Source organism: Nerophis ophidion, linkage group LG02 (assembly GCF_033978795.1).
Source record: "Nerophis ophidion isolate RoL-2023_Sa linkage group LG02, RoL_Noph_v1.0, whole genome shotgun sequence".
In the NCBI taxonomy this organism is placed as follows: domain Eukaryota; kingdom Metazoa; phylum Chordata; class Actinopteri; order Syngnathiformes; family Syngnathidae; genus Nerophis; species Nerophis ophidion.
This window is the reverse complement of record NC_084612.1, coordinates 76,502,420-76,521,600: the sequence shown is the minus strand read 5'-3', so window position 1 is coordinate 76,521,600 and position 19,181 is coordinate 76,502,420. Positions and strand designations below refer to the sequence as shown.

General features: G+C 44.0%; 1 protein-coding gene across 4 annotated transcripts in view; it reads left to right on the top strand.

Annotated features, from left to right (window-relative positions):
* The window catches only part of arhgef3 (Rho guanine nucleotide exchange factor (GEF) 3), a 58,485-nt gene extending 48,497 nt beyond the window's left edge, over nucleotides 1-9,988 (top strand). For all 4 annotated transcript variants that reach the window (XM_061891637.1, XM_061891627.1, XM_061891649.1 and 1 more), the window contains 9 exons: nucleotides 120-230; nucleotides 311-571; nucleotides 668-730; nucleotides 804-900; nucleotides 975-1,051; nucleotides 1,159-1,416; nucleotides 7,260-7,430; nucleotides 7,510-7,699; nucleotides 9,401-9,988. In XM_061891637.1, the coding sequence (XP_061747621.1) occupies nucleotides 120-230; nucleotides 311-571; nucleotides 668-730; nucleotides 804-900; nucleotides 975-1,051; nucleotides 1,159-1,416; nucleotides 7,260-7,430; nucleotides 7,510-7,699; nucleotides 9,401-9,837 (1,665 nt within the window). In that variant the 3' untranslated portion in view covers nucleotides 9,838-9,988. The remainder of the gene's footprint in view (nucleotides 1-119; nucleotides 231-310; nucleotides 572-667; nucleotides 731-803; nucleotides 901-974; nucleotides 1,052-1,158; nucleotides 1,417-7,259; nucleotides 7,431-7,509; nucleotides 7,700-9,400) is intronic.
* The last annotated feature ends 9,193 nt before the right edge of the window (nucleotides 9,989-19,181 follow it).

Genomic DNA, 19,181 nt, shown 5'->3' with positions numbered 1-19,181 from the left:
TAGTGGATCTAACATAATAGTAAGAGTCCAGTCCATAGTGGATCTAACATAATAGTAAGAGTCCAGATAAGTAGGACGCTGGCAGACCGGACTCACCTTGCCATGTCCTTGTGGTGCAGGAGCCCAGCGCCAAGCGCAGCAAAGCCACGGTCTCCAGGGTGACGTCCCTGGCCAGCCTGCTGCCGCCTGTCAAGTCGGCATCGCTGAAGAGGTTTGGTCAGACTCTGCAGGTGAGCACCAGTTTTTCGTGAGCTGAACCCCAAACTCCTTCCTGCTTGAACTGGCACACGTTTGCGTTATCAACCTGCAGCGCTCCATCAGCTTCCGGACGGAACGAGTGCTTCCTCCTGCTCCTGCTCCTCTCCCCCCTCCTCCTCCTTCGTCCTCCGCCAAGACACGGGTGACGGCGGCGGCCATCTCCAACTCTTCTACCTCCACGACTGCCTCGCGGGCGTCCGCCGCCCCGGCCCCGGCTGCCAAGCGCCGCGACAGCAAGCTCTGGAGCGAGACCTTCGACGTCCGACTGGGAGCGACGCAGCCTCTCAGCCCGAAGGAGATCAAGAGACAGGAGGTGAGACCCGCATGTGGAACTCTCATAGGTGGGGCAAGTTCCTTCAGTGAGTTTGAACCATTTGAAGAATTTCTAACAAGCCGTTTGTCCCTCTAGGCCATTTTTGAGTTGGCTCAGGGCGAGCAAGACCTGGTCGAAGATCTCAAGTTGGCGAAAAAGGTAAACAAAACCCTGGGTCCTCGTCTTCCAGGCAGAACCAGTCCAAATGTTTGTGTGTGTGTGAGTCCTGCAGGCCTACCATGACCCTATGCTGAAGCTCTCCATCATGACCGAGCAAGAACTGAACCAGATCTTTGGTACTCTGGACTCACTGATTCCCCTGCATGAAGGTAGTGCGCTCTCATCAAGTCCTCTCGGTTCTGCCGAGCTGGACTCTCACACCGGCCGATGTGTTTTTTGTCAGACCTGCTGAGTCGCCTCTGTGAGGCCAGGAAACCGGACGGGTCCACCGAGCACGTTGGACAGATCTTGACTGACTGGGTGAGGAGGCATTGAGTCCAGAGAGCTGTAGACTATGTAGACTAGCATCTGTGTGTGTGTGCGTGTGTGTGTGTGTGTGTGTGTGTGTGTGTGTGTCTGCCCCGCAGCTGCCGTGTCTCTCGTCCTACACGGCCTACTGCAGCAACCAGGTGAAGGCCAAGCACCTGCTGGACCAGAAGAAGCAGGACCTCAGAGTCCAGGACTTCCTGCAGCGCTGCCTCCAGTCGCCCTTCAGCAGGAAGTTGGACTTGTGGAACTTCCTGGACATCCCTCGCAGTCGGCTGGTGAAATATCCGCTGCTTCTCAGGGAGATCCTCAAGCACACCCCCAACGAGCACCTGGACCAGCAACACCTGGACGAGGCGGTGAGAGGAGGGGGGGGGGGAAGGATGGCGTTTTAGGGTGTTTGTACAAACCCCCTTTCCATATGAGTTGGGAAATTGTGTTAGATGTAAATATAAACAGAATACAATGATTTGCAAATGCTTTTCAACCCATATTCAGTTGAATATGCTACAAAGACAACATATTTGATGTTCAAACTCATAAACTTAATTTTTTTTTGCAAATAATAATTAACTTAGAATTTCATGGCTGCAACACGTGCCAAAGTAGTTGGGAAAGGGCATGTTCACCACTGTGTTACATCACCTTTTCTTTTAACAACACTCAATAAATGTTTGGGAACTGAGGAAACTAATTGTTGAAGCTTTGAAAGTGGAATTCTTTCACATTCTTGTTTTATGTAGAGCTTCAGTCCTTAAACAGTCCGGGGTCTCCGCTGTCGTATTTTACGCTTCATAATGCGCCACACATTTTCCATGGGAGACAGGTCTGGACTGCAGGCGGGCCAGGAAAGTACCTGCACTCTTTTTTTACGAAGCCACGCTGTTGTAACACTTGTCTGGCTGAAATAAGCAGGGGCGTCCATGATAACGTTGCTTGGATGACAACATATGTTGCTCCAAAACCTGTATGGACCTTTCAGCATTAATGGTGCCTTCACAGATGTGTAAGTTACCCATGCCTTGGGCACTAATGCACCCCCATACCATCACAGATGCTGGCTTTTGAACTTTGCGCCTATAACAATCCGAATGGTTATTTTCCTCTTGGTTCTGGAGGACACCACGTCCTCTATTTCCAAATATAATTTGAAATGTGGACTCGTCAGACCACAGAACACCTTTTCGCTTTGCTTCAGTCCATCTTAGTTGAGTTCGGGCCCAGCAAAGCCGGCGGCGTTTCAGGATATTGTTGATACATGGGTTTGGCTTTGCATAGTAGAGTTTTAACTTGCACTTACAGATGTAGCGACCAACTTTAGTTACTGACAGTGGTTTTATGAAGTGTTCCTGGGCGCATGTGGTGATATCTTTTACACACTGATGTCGGTTTTTGATGCAGTACCGCCTGAAGGGATCAAAGGTCCGTAATATCACCGCTTACGTGCAGTGATTTCTCCAGATTCTCTGACCTTTTTAATGATTTTACGGACTGCAGATGTTGAAATCCCTAAATTCCTTGCAATAGCTCGTTAAGAAATGTTCTAAAACTGTTCAACAATTTGCTTACAAAGTGGTGACCCTCGCCCCATCTTTGTTTGTGAATTACTTAGCATTTCATGGAAGCTGCTTTTATACCCAATCATGGCACCCACCTGTTCCCAATTAGCCTGCACACCTGTGGGATGTTCCAAATAAGTGTTTAATGAGCATTCCTCAACTTTATCAGTATTTATTGCCACCTTTACCTACTTCTTTGTCATGTGTTGCTGGCATCAAATTCTAAAGTTAATGATTATTTGCAAAAAGAACATCAAATATGTTGTCTTTGTAGCATATTCAACTGAATATGGCTTGAAAAGGATTTACAAATCATTGTATTCTGTTTATATTTACATCTAACACAATTTCCCAACTCTTTAAATGGAGTTTGTACATATAAAAAAAAAACTAAAGCTACGTTTGTCATTTTATTCTGGCTTTGCTACATTTAGCTTGAGTGTAGTGAAGCTAAATTGAACGTTAATAGCATGTAAGTTAGCTTACCATATTTTCCAAGTACAAAACCCAAAAGTTGTCTCGTGAAATGGTAAATAAAAACAGAATACAATGATTTGCAAATCCTTTTCAACTTATATTCAGTTGCATGGACTGCAAAGACAAGCTACTTCATGTTTGAACTGAGAAATGTATTTGTTTTGCAAATAATCATTAACTTACAATTTTATTGGCAGCAAAAAAGTTGGCACAGGAGCATTTTTGCCACTGTTACATGGCCTTTCCTTTTTTTTTTTTTTTCCAAAAGATTTTTATTGAATTTTGCAGACAGTACAGCATAATGAATCATGGCAACAACAAGTTGAGGCATCTGCACATTTTACAGTATGTAATAAACCCAACCCTTACAGTATCTACCCACACAGTTCCCAAGGTAATTGTCCCCTAGTGGGCGTAAAAGATGTAGACACACATACTACTAACCTGCTCGGTGGCCAAGTGGTTAGAGTGTCCGCCCTGAGATGGGTAGGTCGTGAGCAGAGGTGGGTAGAGTAGCCAGAAATTGTACTCAAGTAAGAGTACTGTTACTTTAGAGATGTATTACTCGAGTAAAAGTAAGGAGTAGTCACCCAAATATTTACTTGAGTAAAAGTAAAAAGTATGTTGTGAAAAAACTACTCAAGTACTGAGTAACTGAGGAGTAACCTGTTCGTTTAATGATTACGGCAACAAATAATGCACAAAAACATAAAAATAGCAATGTGCAAATTCAGAGCCAGGAATATCTCTTAAGCAACTAAAACAATATTATATATTAAATAATAATACATTAAAATAAAAAGAAATTAAGGCAAATTGAGCACCATAGGCTCAGTAGGCATTGATTGATTGATTGATTGATTGAAACTTGTATTAGTAGATTGCACAGTACAGTACATATTCCCTACAATTGACCACTAAATGGTAACACCCCAATAAGTTTTTCAACGTTAATCAATTACTTAATAAATGACCAAGTCGAGGTGATCTACCTCATATATACATACACACATATCATATATATATACATACATACCTTTATATATACAGTATATAATTTATATTTATTTATTTTGCCGTTTTTGTTGACATGTTAAAGGTGTTTTAATGAATATACATGCATGTTTAACATATAGATTCCTATCTTTCATGAAGACAAGAATATAAGTTGGTGTATTACCTGATTCTGATGACTTGCATTGATTGGAATCAGACAGTAAAGTGCTGATGATGTCCACGTTTTCAAATGGAGGAGAAAAAAAGTTGCTCTATTCTGTCTAATACCACATGAAAGTCGTTGGTTTTGGGCATCTTATTTGTCCAGCTTCCATATTCGTTTTTATACACTTTACAAGAAATACATTGGCGGCAAACTCCGTAACTTGCTAGCTTGTTTGCGCTGGCTTTCGGAGACTCTTATTTTGTTAGCGCAGGCGCGATGGAGCGGCACTTTTATTGTGAAGACAGGAACTGTGTGATCAGTCTTTAGGCTTTTGACGGGAAGTACGGTTGAAATAAAAAGTGTCTTTTTTCCTTTACACTTTTGATTGATAGATTGAAACTTTTATTAGTAGATTGCACAGTACAGTACATATTCCGTACAATTGACCACTAAATGGTAACACCCCAATAAGTTTTTCAACATGTCGGGTTCTACGTATGACGGTCACGTGACCACCTGGCTCTGTTTGATTGGTCCAACGTCACCAGTGACTGCATGTGATTGGTGAAACGCAGGCATGCGTAGTTCCTACTTTGAATGCGTGTCTGACAAAATCAAAACAAACAAAGCGTGCATTAACAGATCGATTAAAAAAAAGTAGCGAGTAGCGACCCAATTGCAGATAAATGGAGCGGAGTAAAAGTAGCGTTTCTTCTCTATAAATATACTCAAGTAAAAGTATGTTGCATAAAAACTACTCTTAGAAGTACAATTTATCCCAAAAGTTACTCAAATAGATGTAACGGAGTAAATGGAGCACGTTACTACCCACCTCTGGTCGTGAGTTCAAACCCCTGCCGAGTCATACCGAAGACTATAAAAATGGGAGCCATTACCTCCCTGCTTCACTCAGCATCAAGGGTTGGAATTGGGGGTTAAATCACCAAAAATGATTTGGCTTACTGCTCCCCTCACTTCAAGGGTGATGGGCCAAATGCAGAGAATAATTTCGCGACGGTGTGTGTGTGTGACAATCATCGGTACTAGGGATGTCCGATAATATCGGTCTGCCGATATTATCGGACGTTAAATGCTATAAAATGTGATATGGGAAATTATCGGTATCTGTTTCAAAATAACCGTAATCGGTTCAAAAAAAGTAAAATGTATGACTTTTTAAAACCCCGCTGTACGGAGTTGTACACAGACGTAGGGAGAAGTACACAGCGCCAATAAACCTTAAAGGCACTGCCTTTACGTGCCGGCCCAATCACAGCTTTTCACATACACAAGTGAATGCAGCCATACAGGTCACACTGAGGGTGGCTGTATAAACGTTACAAATATGCGCCACACTGTGAACCCACCAAACCACCAAACAAGAATGACAAGCACATTTCGGGAGAACATCCGCGCCGTAACACAACACAAACACAACAGAATAAATACCCGTAACCCCTTGCAGCACTAACTTTTCCGGGACGCTACAATATACCCATGCCTTGGGCACTAATACACCCCCATACCATCACACATGCTGGCTTTTGAACATTGCGCCTAAGCCAATCTGGATGGTTCTTTTCCTCTTTGTTCCGGAGGACACGACGTCCACACAAAAAGAATTTGAAATGTGGACTCGTCAGACCACAGAACACTTTTCCACTTTACGTCAGTCCATCTTAGGTGAGTTCGGGCCCAGCGAAGCCGGCGGCGTTTCTGGGTGTTGTTGATAAATGGCTTTGGCTTTGCATAGTAGAGTTTTAACTTGCACTTATAGGTGTAACGACAAACTGCAGTTACTGACAGTGGTTGTCTGAAGTGATCCTGAGCCCATGTGGTGATATCCTTTACACATTGATGTCCTTTTTTTGATTCAGTACCGCCTGAGGGATCGAAGGTCTGTAATATCATCGCTTAAATGCAATGATTTCTCCAGATTCTCTGAACCTTTTGATGATAATACAGACCATAGATCAGGGGTGTCAAACTCATTTTTAGACGAGGGGCCACATGGGGAAAAATCTACCAGACTGGTGAAATCACGGCACGATAACTCAAAAATAAAGACAACTTCAGATTGTTTTCTTTGTTTGAAAATAGAACAAGCACATTCTGAAAATGTACATATCATATTGTTGTTGGGTTTGTTTGTTTTTCTACAATTAACTATTGCGTTTAATAGTACATATACTTTGCCTTTATTTATATTTTCTGAAAAAATTATTTGATATAGGTGTTAATTTTCAATCTATCAATATAACAAAAATAATATCAAAATCAAACTGGTGCACTAACATTTTTTTTTTTTTTTTTTTACATATGTAGCATTTTCTACAAAGTTACAAATAATTGCTATTGCGACATCCAGTGGACACATTTAGAACAGCAGTTTCTTTCATTCAAAAAAGTTAATTTTTATACTTGGCAAACTCATCCCGGGGGCCGGATAAAACCTGTTTGCGGGCCTGACCCGGCCCTCGGGCCGTACGTTTGACCCCCCTGCTGTAGATGGGGAAATCACTAGATTTCTTGCAATAGCTGGTTGAGAAATGTTGTTCTTAAACTGTTGGACAGTTTTCTCACGCATTTGTTGACAAAGTGGTGACCCTCGCCCCATCCTTGTTTGTGAAAGACTGAGCATTTTTTGGGAAGCTGTTTTTATACCCAAATAATGGCACCCACCTGTTCCCAATTAGCCTGTTCACCTGTGGGATGTTCCAAATAAGTGTTTGATGAGCATTCCTCCACTTTCTCTGTCTTTTTTGCCACTTGTGCCAGCTTTTTTGAAACATGTTGCAGGCTTCAAATCTCAAATGAGCTGATATTTGCCAAAAATTAAGTTCCAACCAGTTCCAACGTTAAGTATCTCGTCATTGCAGTCTGTTCACTTGAATATAAGGATTTGCAAACCATTGTATTCTGTTTTTATTTACCATTTACACAAGGTGACAACTTCACTGGTTGTGGGGTTTGTACCTTGGTCAAGACCGTGTGTGCTCCACAGATGCTGATGGTCCAGAGCGTGGTGGCGGACATCAACAGGCGCACAGGAGAGTCCGAGTGTCAGTTCTACAAGGACCGGCTGCTCTACAGCGAGGTGGGACTGAAGGACGCCCTCATTGAGCGATCCAGGACACTAAGCTGCCACGGAGCGCTGAAGAACAACCGAGGCCTCGTTAGTAGACTCTTACCTCGTCTCTCTCCTGCTTGTGGGAGTCATTCAACCTCTTCTCTCTCTCTCTCTCGCTGAGAAGAAGCTCCACGTCTTCCTGTTCCAGGACGTCCTGGTCATCACCAGATCGGTCTCGCTCAACGAGCAGCCCGTCAGCTACCAGCTCTGCCGACAGCCCATCCCCATCCGAGAGCTGGACCTGGAGGACCTGTCGGATGGAGAGATGAGAGTGGGCGGGTCCATCAGGGGGGCTTTCAGCAACAACGAACGCAGTCAGTACCTTTTTAGATAAGAAAGTACAAACCCTGTTTCTATATGAGTCGTGAAATTGTGTTATATGTAAATATAAACAGAATACAATGATTTGCAAATCCTTTTCAAGCCATATTCAGTTGAATATGCTACAAAGACAACATATTTGATGTTCAAACTGATAAACTTAATTTTTTTTTTGCAAATAATAATTAACTTTAGAATTTCATGCCAGCAACACGTGACAATGTAGTTGGTAAAGGTGGCAATAAATACTGATAAAGTTGAGGAATCCTCATCAAACACTTATTTGGAACATCCCACAGGTGTGCAGGCTAATTGGGAACAGGTGGGTGCCATGATTGGGTATAAAAACAGCTTCCCAAAAATGCTCACAAGAAAGGATGGGGCGAGGTACACCCCTTTGTCCACAACTGCGTGAGCAAATAGTCAAACAGTTTAAGAACAACGTTTCTCAAAGTGCAACTGCAAGAAATTTAGGGATTTCAACATCTACGCTCCATAATATTTTCAAAAGGTTCAGAGAATCTGGAGAAATCACTCCACGTAAGCGGCATGGCCGGAAACCAACATTGAATGACCGTGACCTTCCATCCCTCAGACGGCACTGTATCAAAAACCGTGATCAATCTCTAAAGGATATCACCACATGGGCTCAGGAACACTTCAGAAAACCACTGTCACTAAACACAGTTCGTCGCTACATCTGTAAGTGCAAGTTAAAGTTCTACTATGCAAAGCGAAAGCCATTTATCAACAACATCCAGAAACGCTGCTGGCTTCTCTGGCCCCGAGATCTTCTAAGATGGACTGATGCAAAGTGGAAAAGTGTTCTGTTGTCTGACGAGTCCACATTTCAAATTGTTTTTGGAAATATTCGACATCGGAAAGCGAACCATCCAGACTGTTATCGACGCAAAGTTGAAAAGCCAGCATGTGTGATGGTATGGGGGTGCATTAGTGCCCAAGGCATGGGTAACTTACACATCTGTGAAGGCACCATTAATGCTGAAAGGTACATACAGGTTTTGGAACAACATATGCTGCCATCTAAGGGCCGTCTTTTTCATGGACGCCCCTCCTTATTTCAGCAAGACAATGACAAGTCACATTCAGCACGTGTTACAACAGCGTCGCTTCGTAAAAAAAAGAGTGCGGGTACTTTCCTGGCCCGCCTGCAGTTCAGACCTGTCTCTCATGGAAAATGTGCGGCGCATTATGAAGCGTAAAATACGACAGCGGAGACCCCGGACTGTTGAACGACTGAAGCTCTACATAAAACAAAAATGGGAAAGAATTCCACTTTCAAAGCTTCAACAATTAGTTTCCTCAGTTCCCAAACGTTTATTGAGTGTTGTTAAAAGAAAAGGTGATGTAACACAGTGGTGAGCATGCCCTTTCCCAACTACTTTGGCACGTGTTGCAGCCATGAAATTCTAAGTTATTTATTATTTGCAAAAAAAAACAACAACAAAGTTTGAGTTTGAATATCAAATATGTTGTCTTTGTAGCATATTCAACTAATTATGGGTTGAAAAGGATTTGCAAATCATTGTATTCTGTTTATATTTACATCTAGCACAATTTCCCAACTCATATAGAAACAGGGTTCGTATTCTGAGGACATGTCGTTTTACCAAACAAAAGAAAAGTATATTTAACGACACATGTTGTCGCCCTCTGCTGTCTCTTCCCCGCAGCCAAGAACTTCTTCCGAGTTTCTTACAACTGCGCCGGCCAGCAGCAGACCCACTGCTTCCAGGCCAGTGACGCCTTCAACAAGCAGCAGTGGATCAACTGCATCAGGCAGGCCAAGGAGGCGGCGGCCCTCAGCGAAGACCTGCGTCTTCCACCTGGGCAAGTGGGCGGGGACGCGGGTCCGCGCCACTCGGGGTCGGAAAATGACAAAGGGATGTGGGCGGAGCTGGAGGCGGGACAGCATGGCGAGACATCACAGTCGAAGATCGAATCGGACAGCGGCGACGCAGAGAGAAACACAAGGGGCGAAGGGACTGACTTTCAGGAGGAGGCGGGGCGGGGCATGGAGGAGGCGGAGCCGAGTGGCGCTGAAGAGAAGGAGCAGGAGGATTTGGTGGACAGCCTGGACGGAAGTGGCCCAGAGATTATACAATGCTGATATTTGCTGTCAAACAGCAGTGTTTCTCAACTCCATTCATCCATTTTCTACCGCTTGTCCCTTCTGGGGACGCAGGGGGTGCTGGAGCCTATCTCAGCTGCATTCGGGCGGAGGTCGGGGGTACACCCTGGACAAGTCGCCACCTCATCGCAGATAGACAGACAGCATTCACACTCACATTCACCTAATCCCAGGTGCATGTCTTTGGCGGTGGGAGGGGCCTATCTTCAGGTGGTGGGAGGAAGCCGAAATACTCGCAGGGAACCCATGCAGTCACGGGCATACTTGCCAACCCTCCCGATTTTTCCGGGAGACTCCGAAATCTCCTGGGGCAACCATTCTCCCGAATTTCTCCCGATTCCCACCCAGAAAACAAAATTGGGGGCGCGCCTTAAAGGCACTGCCTTTAGCGTCCTCTTCGACTTGTCGTCACGTCCGCTTTTCCTCCATACAAACAGTCTGTCGACCCAATCATGTAATATATGCGGCTTTTAAAGACACACATAGGTGAATGCAATGCATACTTGGTCAACAACCATACAGGTCACACTGAGGGTGGCCGTATAAACAACTTTAACACTGTTACAAATACGCGCCACACTGTTAACCAACACCAAACAATAACGACAAACACATTTCAGGTGAACATTCGCACCGTAACACAACAGAACAAATACCTAGCACCCCTTGCAGCACTACCTCTTCCGGGACGCTACAATATACACCCCTGCTACCACCAAACCCACCTCATCTCCCCAATTCTGAGGTTCTAGGGTTGGCAAGTATGGTCACGGGGAGAACATGCAAACTCCACACAGAAAGATCCCGAGCCCGGAATTGAACCCAGGACTACTCAGGACCTTCGTATTGTGAGGCACATGCACTAACCCCTGGTCCACCGTGCTGCCTGTTTCTCAACTATTTCTTATCCTTTTTCTCACTCCCCCCCCCCCAAATTGAAATACGACTGAGAACCTAACAATATTTATATATTTATTCATTCATTCTCCGCCCCCCCGAGTATATAACAAGTTCTGGTCTAATGGTTATAGAACATTAAAGGCCTACTGAAATGAGATGTTCTTATTTAAACGGGGATAGCAGGTCCATTCTATGTGTCATACTTGATCATTTCGCCATATTGCCATATTTTTGCTGAAAGGATTTAGTAGAAAACATCCACGATAAAGTTGGCAACTTTTGGTCGCTAATAAAAAAGCCTTGCCTGTACCGGAAGTAGCAGACGATGTGCGCGTGACGTCACGGGTTGTGGAGCTCCTCACATCTGGACATTGTTTGGAATCATGGCCACCAGCAGCGAGAGCGATTCGGACCGAGAAAGCGACAGTTTCCCCATTAATTTAAGCGAGGATGAAAGATTCGTGGATAAGGAAAGTTAGAGTGAAGTACAAAAAAAATAAAATTGACGGTTCCAGGTGGTGGCAGTGGGACTATTTCAGATGTAATTGCACACATTTACTAGGATAATTCTGGAAGTTCCCTTATCTGCTTATTGTTTTAATAGTGTTTTAGTGAGATTGTAAAGACATACCAGAAAATCGTATGGCTGCGGTGAACGCCAGTGTCTCTCATAGAAGCCGATGGAGGAGCCAAGATCACAGCTGCCTTTTTGAGCTGCAGGAGGAAGTCGCGTAATCCACTGAAGTGTCCGGTAAGAGCCGACTTAATATCACAATTTTCACATCCAAAAACTTGCTGGTTGACGTAGAAAACATGTTCGCTTGACCGCTCTGTGTTAAAGCTTCACAACAAACAAAGAAACACCGACTGTGTCTCGGTTGCTAAAAGCAGCCGCAATCCACCGCTTTCCACCAACAGCATTCTTCTTTGACGTCTCCATTATTAATTGAACAAATTGCAAAAGATTCAGCAAGACGGATGTCCAAATTATTGTGTAATTATGTGATGAAAAGAGACAACTTTTAGCCGTAAGTGGTGCTGGGCTAATATGTCTGGTCCAACCGGTGACGTCACATACACGTTTAAAATTGTAATTTAGTAAACTAAAAAGTCCGTATTGGCATGTGTTGCAATGTTAATATTTCATCATTGATATATAAACTATCAGACTGTGTGGTCGCTAGTAGTGGCTTTCAGTAGGCCTTTAAAGGCTGTGTGTATTTTTAGCACAACCAATAATACTCGGTCATATTTCCTGGTAGAGCCAATGAATTTGAGGAGTGCTGCCACCTAGCTGGGGGCTTAAGTATCGTTCAAGAACGAAAAAAGACGCCGATACTGGAAGTCGTTTGGGGGTAGAAGCGTTGACCTAAAGCATGGGTGTCAAACTCTGGCCCGCATTTGGCCCTTGAGGCAATATCAAATTAACATTAGAGCTGGCTTGCCGGTAACACCACATTCACCGCTAATACTCATACTTTCCCAGGAGACTCCTGAAGTTAAGTGCCCTTCCCGAAAATCTCCCTGGGCAACCATTCTTCCGATTTCCACCCGGACAACAATATTGGGAGTGTGCCTTAAAGGCACTGCCTTTAGCGTCCTCTACAACAGTGGTCCCCAACCACCGGGCCGCAGAAGAATTTTTTATTTAAAAAAATAAATAAATAAATAAAAATAAATAAAAATTTTATTAAATCAACATAAAAACACAATATACACTTACAATTAGTGCACCGACCACAAAAACCTCCCCTTTTCATGACAAAAACGTCCCTTTTTCATGACAAAGAAGAAAAAAAAGAAAAAAAAAAAGGTAAAAAAAAGGACCCCCCCCCCCCCGGGCCGCGGGACAAATTATTAAGCGTTGATCGGTCCGTGGATACAAAAAGGTTGGGGACCACTGCTCTACAACATGTCGTCACGTCCTCTTTTCCTCCATATAAACAGCGTGCTGGCCAAGTCACATAATATATGCGACTTTCACAAACACATACTTGGTCAACAGCCATACAGGTCACACTGAGGGTGGCCGTATAAAAAACTTTAACATTGTTACAAATATGCGCCACAAATATGCGTGACAGAACACATTTCGGGAGAACACCCGCACCGTAACACAACATAAACACAACAGAACAAATACCCAGAATCCCTTGATGCACTAACTCTTCCGGAACGCTACAATATACACTCCCGCTACTACCAAACCCCGCCCACCTCATTTTATTTTATTTTTGAATTTATTAGCCTGTGGAAAAAGTTAATGTTGATATTTACCTCAGAAGGCTGCAAATAGAAAAGAGGCATTCATTTTTTAAATCAAATTTTATTTAATATACCACTGATGTTTTTTGAAAGTTGATTTTGCACTATTACGTTATACAAGCTCTGCCTGTTCCATGGGAGGAAGCCCGAGTACTGGGAGGGAACCCGCCCAGTCCCGGGGAGAACATGCAAACTCCACACAGAAAGATCCCGAGCCCGGGATTGAACCCAGGATTACTCAGGACCTTCGTATTGTGAGGCAGATGCACTAACCCCTGTTCCACCGTGCTGCCCTATTTAAGCCTTACTTGTTCAATATTCATTGCAAAACTGGTTTGGGTCCCTATTAAAAGGTTAATTTGTTCAACCTTGGCCCGCGGCTTTGTTCAGTTAAAAATTTTGGCCCACTCTGTATTTGAGTTTGACACCCCTGACCTAAAGGATTCTGTAACCGCAATTTCCAGACTCTGGTAACCATGGCGCCAGAATGCCCCTTTGCTTCCGGTCGATACACTGCACCCGCTGACTGCACACATTTAGTGAAGACCGCGTCCATGTACTGTATGAGCGCTACCAACATGGACCGGGGGTATGACGTTGACCCGGCAATTTTCCAGCCTCTGAGGCAGTGTCGGAGGGTATTCCACAATTTCAAGGTCAACGCCCAACGAGCCAACTTGTTTTTTCTGTGTGAAAGACGCCAGGCGGACTGTTACGGCTCATCTGATGGGTCGATACGACGACTCCTACGCTTTACGATGATACCACGTGAATGATGCCCGGAGCCATGTATTTATTATTCAGTATGACACGTGGCCGTGTTAGCTGTTAGGACCAGGTCAGTGTTTGAGTTTTTTGATGGACACTGTGCTTCGGTATGCCGTGCCTAGTAGATCAGACTGTGATGTCGTTATGTATTGTTTATGTTCACCAGAATCTTCTATTTGCTAGGACAGGGGTCGGCAACCCACAAGGTTGAAAGAACCATAATGGACCAAAAATACAAAAAACACATCCGTCTATAAGTCTTATAATGAAGGCAACACATGACGTAAGTGTCTATATTAGCTATAATAGCCTACTATCACAATGACTGTGTCGCAGGCTGAAGCAAATCTTTGTTGACAGAAATGTTGAAATGTAATATTTATTCTACACATTTGTACAACATGAGAAAGCATTAGCAAATGAGAGGGTGAGAGAAGACCTGTAAATGATTAAAGTTAAAGTACCAATGATTGTCACACACACACTAGGCGTGGTGAAATTTGTCCTCTGCATTTGACCCATCCCCTTGTTCACCTCCTGGGAGGTGAGGGGAGCAGTGAGCAGCAGCGGCGGCTGCGCCCGGGAATCTTTTTTGGTGAAATGACTGGCTTTTAATGGCCAAAGGTGTACATGTGTGTGTCCAAGTTAAAGGAAACGGCATGCTGTCTTTTTTTATTGGATTTATTACAATTTTTAGTAAGCTCTGTAATGTTTGCTGTGGTCTGGAACAACATGGCACACAAAAAACTATGAAATGCAGCCAATATTACATACTGATGATGTCTCCTGAGACGTGCAAAAATAAATGATATACAAAGAGGATAAAAGTAAAGGATATTAAATGAGCACAAATATAGCTACAAATGAGGCATCCTGATGCAATATGTGCATACAGCTAGCCAAAATAGCATGTTAGCATTGACCAAATATGCCTGATTAGCACTCCAACAAGTCAATATCATCAACAAAGTGCACTTTTGTGCATTCACGCATAGCATGAAACTTTTGTTGGACGAAATGAGACAAAGAAGGAGTGGAAGATTTTACAAGTAAACAAAACTGTTGCTTCACAGTCCACACTATGATGAGTTCAAGGACTGCCAAAATTAGTAGGACAAAACAATGTTCACCAAACACAAGCATACACATAAAAAATGGTAAACAGTTGGCTTTCTAACAATTGGGAAGGTTTGTGTCATGTTTGTCCTCAAACAAAAACCTACTAAAACAAACAAAAACATTTTTTTACCCCATCTTCTTCCTTTTTCAATCCTTTAAAAAAAATGCTCCAGGGAGCCACTAGGGCGGCGCTAAACAGCCACATGCAGCTCGAGAGCCGCGGGTTGCTGACCCCCGTGCTAGGAGATGACAGAAATGAAACAATGTATAGTGAAAAATCGTCGCATCTTAAACTGCCATGGATGATATTAACAGTCAAAATCATACCTTATGTTTTTCCTCGTTTTACATGAAGACTGCTCTGATACCTTACCCGAGGTAACCCGTGGCTCTAAAGCAAGGGTGTCCAAACTACGGCCTGCGAGACGTCATACAATTAATAAGGAAGATTGCCCGCAGGAAGATTGCACTCATTTGAATCACTAGGCCACTGAGTAGGTTGTATGAACCAATGCAAACAACCTTCCCTAGTCATGGTGCAAAAAGAAAAGAAAAAAATCCAACCAACACAAAATGTCAACACTGAACTGTGTGGATATTATAAAAAGACGTCCTTCCACCGTAAAAAAAATCTAAATAATAGACATTTAAATCCATTACATAATGGTGAAAAATGCAAAAAACTCTCCTCACACGCATTTTAGCCGCTTCATATTTCTGATTGATTACAAAACGTATTATATTTTCATTATATCAATGTAATATGTGCACATATATATGTATAGGCTATATTTATATATGTTACTTTATATCAGGGGTCTCAGACACGCGGCCCGCGAGACGTTATTTTACGGCCCTCACCTTAATATGAAAGTTCAATGTTAGTGCGGCCTGCAAGTTTTTTATGAATGGTGCTTGACAGCGTTGTGTTAGTTAGCTCCAAAATGGCTCTTTCAATGTTCTGGGTTGCCTACCCCTGCATTAGTTGAAAAGCGGCAAATGAGTGAAAGCGACAGAGACGTTTCCATGGAGACGAGGGTTTTCTAACGTGCCCGGCTGCTGTCACACCGCGACACCTGTCCGTCAGTAATAACAGTCCCCGATAACCTGGACCAATTCAAACTGATTTGTTTTTTTTAATTATTGAATTTGCATTGCCTCACATTTCTCAATTCCCATTTTGTTTATTTATATTTTGATTTAATTTTGTGTTGATAATAAAAATAAGGACATTTAAAAATATTTTTTTAAAGAAATATTTTTTTAAAGAAATATTTTCTCGCGGCCCAGCCTCACCCAGACTCTGAATCCAGTGGGCCCCAGGGAAATTGAGTTTGAGATCCCTGCTTTACTTGCTTTCGGCCCTCGACTAAAGTTTTTTAGTCCAATGTGGCCCCGAAGTCAAAGAAGTTTGGACACCCCTGGTCTAAAGGCAACCATAATCTACTTAGCAGCATTAACCCTCACTCACCAAAATTTCTCAAATCAGAAGCAAATAAGTGCATTTGCTGTTTGTAAGTTTGTAAATACTGTACAATGTACCAATATGTATGTAGGAATAAAGCCAATTATATCTGTAACATGACTTTTTTCCCATCAATCTCAATTAAATACACCCTCAGTCGTCATCCGTCTTTTTTTTTCTTGGGATCCAAGCTGAGGGGTTAGCATTTGGACCTCCCAGTCTGGGAAATAAGGTGAGAATCGCCAATTGGGTATCGTTGTATGGCTATTGTGTTTCTTTAGGTTATCTCTGCATGTTAAGTGATTTGAGATTCAAAATTGTCCGCCAGTGTGAGTGTTTGGTTATATGTGCCCCGTGTGATTGGCTGAAAAAAGGGATGTAACAATATACACATTTCATATCACGGTTGTGACAGACTCATGCTGTCGTCTTGCGGGTTCCATGGACCACCAAGGAAGGACATGATTTTGAGCAGGTTTAACTTGCTTTTTTTTCCAATAAGTTTGCGGTTGGGTCGCTCTTCTGCGGCGTCTCCCGTCTCCCTCTGCTGCTCGCTCCGCCGTCTGCTTTTCAGCAGTCCGACTCTTGCGCTCTGTCTCCGTTGTTGTCTGCTGTTCTCTCTCCGCCCCATCAGCAACCTTCTCCCCTTTTATACACCCAGAGGAGATATGTTAATCGTGTCCATGTGCGCGATCCACACACCCGATCTCGTTTGTGGCGTCACTCCCGGCACGCCCCGTCTCGCCGCTCGTTCGCATTCTCCACCTCCTTGCCGCCATCTTTGCCCGGGCTTCAGCGTGCCCTGTGAACGTCGGCTACGCCTCTCCACAACGGTTTTTATCACAATTATCATTATTACCACAGTTGAGTCAAAAAAGTACTTATACACACTGAAAGAAAACTAAACAAAAGTAAATACTACTTTATAGATTCCTTCAGGAAAATTCCTTCAGGAAAATTAAAATACTTGGCACAATAAACATGAGATATTGTTTTGGCTTCATAAGAGCTATCGTATATTTATTTGAGTGTTCAAATATGTTTATCTTTTTGAATTGTATTTTGTAAACGTTTTAGAATGCTTGTTTTTCTTGTCAATTGCAAATGATGTGTTGCTTCCTTCCGTGACTTGCGGTTTATGTTGCTTCACTGAGAGTAAATTGGACAAAAAAAAGGAGACTTACCTCCAAATTCTTCAGGACGAGCTAAAATCCTCAGCCCGGAGGTTGGGTCTTGGGCACAGTTTTGTGTGTTCCAACAGGAAAATGACCCCAAACACACGTCAAAAGTGGTAATAGAATGGCTAAAATAAAGTTAAAGTAGCAATGATTGTCACACACACACACTCGTGTGGCTAAAGTATTCTCTGCATTTGACCCATCACCCTTGATCACCTTCTGGGAGGTGAGGGGAGCAGTGAGCAGCAGCGGTGGCCCGCGCCCAGGAGTCATTTTTGGTGATTTAACCCCCAATTCCAACCCCTTGATGCTGAATGCCAAGCAGGGAGATACTGGGTCCCATTTTTATAGTCTTTGGTATGACTCGGCCGGGGTTTGAACTCACACTCTAACCACTAAATCAGAATGAAGGTTTTAGAATCAATCAATCAACCAATCAATGTTTATTTATATAGCCCTAAATCACAAGTGTCTCAAAGGGCTGCACAAACCACAACGACATCCTCGGTAGAGCCAACAAAAGGGCAAGGAAAAACTCACACCCAGTGGGATGTCGGTGACAGTGACAATGATGACTATGAGAAACCTTGGAGAGGTCCGCATATTTGGGCAAACCCACCCACCCCCCAGTAGACCGAAAGCAATGGATTTCGAGCGGGTTTAACATGATATTGTGAAAGTCCAATCCATAGTGGATCTAACATAACGGTGAGAGTCCAGTCCATAGTGGAGCTAGCAGGAAACCATCCCAAGCAGAGGCGGATCAGCAGTGCAGAGATGTCCCCAACCGATACACAAGCGAGCGGTCCATTCTGGGTCCCGACTCTGGACGAGCGGTCCATCCTGGGTCCCGACTCTGGACAGCCAATACTTCATCCATGGCCACCGGACCTGTGTCTCCCCGGCCCCCCCCCCTCCACAAGGGAGAGGGGGACAGAGGAGAAAAAGAAAAGAAACGGCAGATCAACTGGTCTAAATAAGGGGTTTATTTAAAGGCTAGAGTATACAAATGAGTGTTAAGATGAGACTTAAATGCTTCTACTGAGGTAGCATCTCGAGGGCATTCCAGAGTACTGGAGCCCCAATAGAAAACGCTCTATAGCCCGCAGACTTTTTTTGGGCGTTGGGAATCACTAATAAGCCGTAGTCCTTTGAACGCAGATTTCTTGCTGGGACATATGGTACAATACAATCGGCAAGATAATAATGGCCTTCCCCAAGTCCTGACTTAAAAATGTGGACAATGCTACCCAGGACGGACCGCTCGTCCAGAGTCGGGACCCAGGATGGACCGATCGTCCAGAGTCGGGACCCAGGATGGACCGGTCGTCCTGAGTCGGGACCCAGGATGGACCGGTCGTCCTGAGTCGGGACCCAGGATGGACCCATCGTCCTGAGTCGGGACCCAGGATGGACCGATCGTCCAGAGTCGGGACCCAGGATGGACCGGTCGTCCTGAGTCGGGACCCAGGATGGACCCATCGTCCTGAGTCGGGACCCAGGATGGACCGATCGTCCAGAGTCGGGACCCAGGATGGACCGATCGTCCTGAGTCGGGACCCAGGATGGACCGATCGTCCTGAGTCGGGACCCAGGATGGACCGATCGTCCAGAGTCGGGACCCAGGA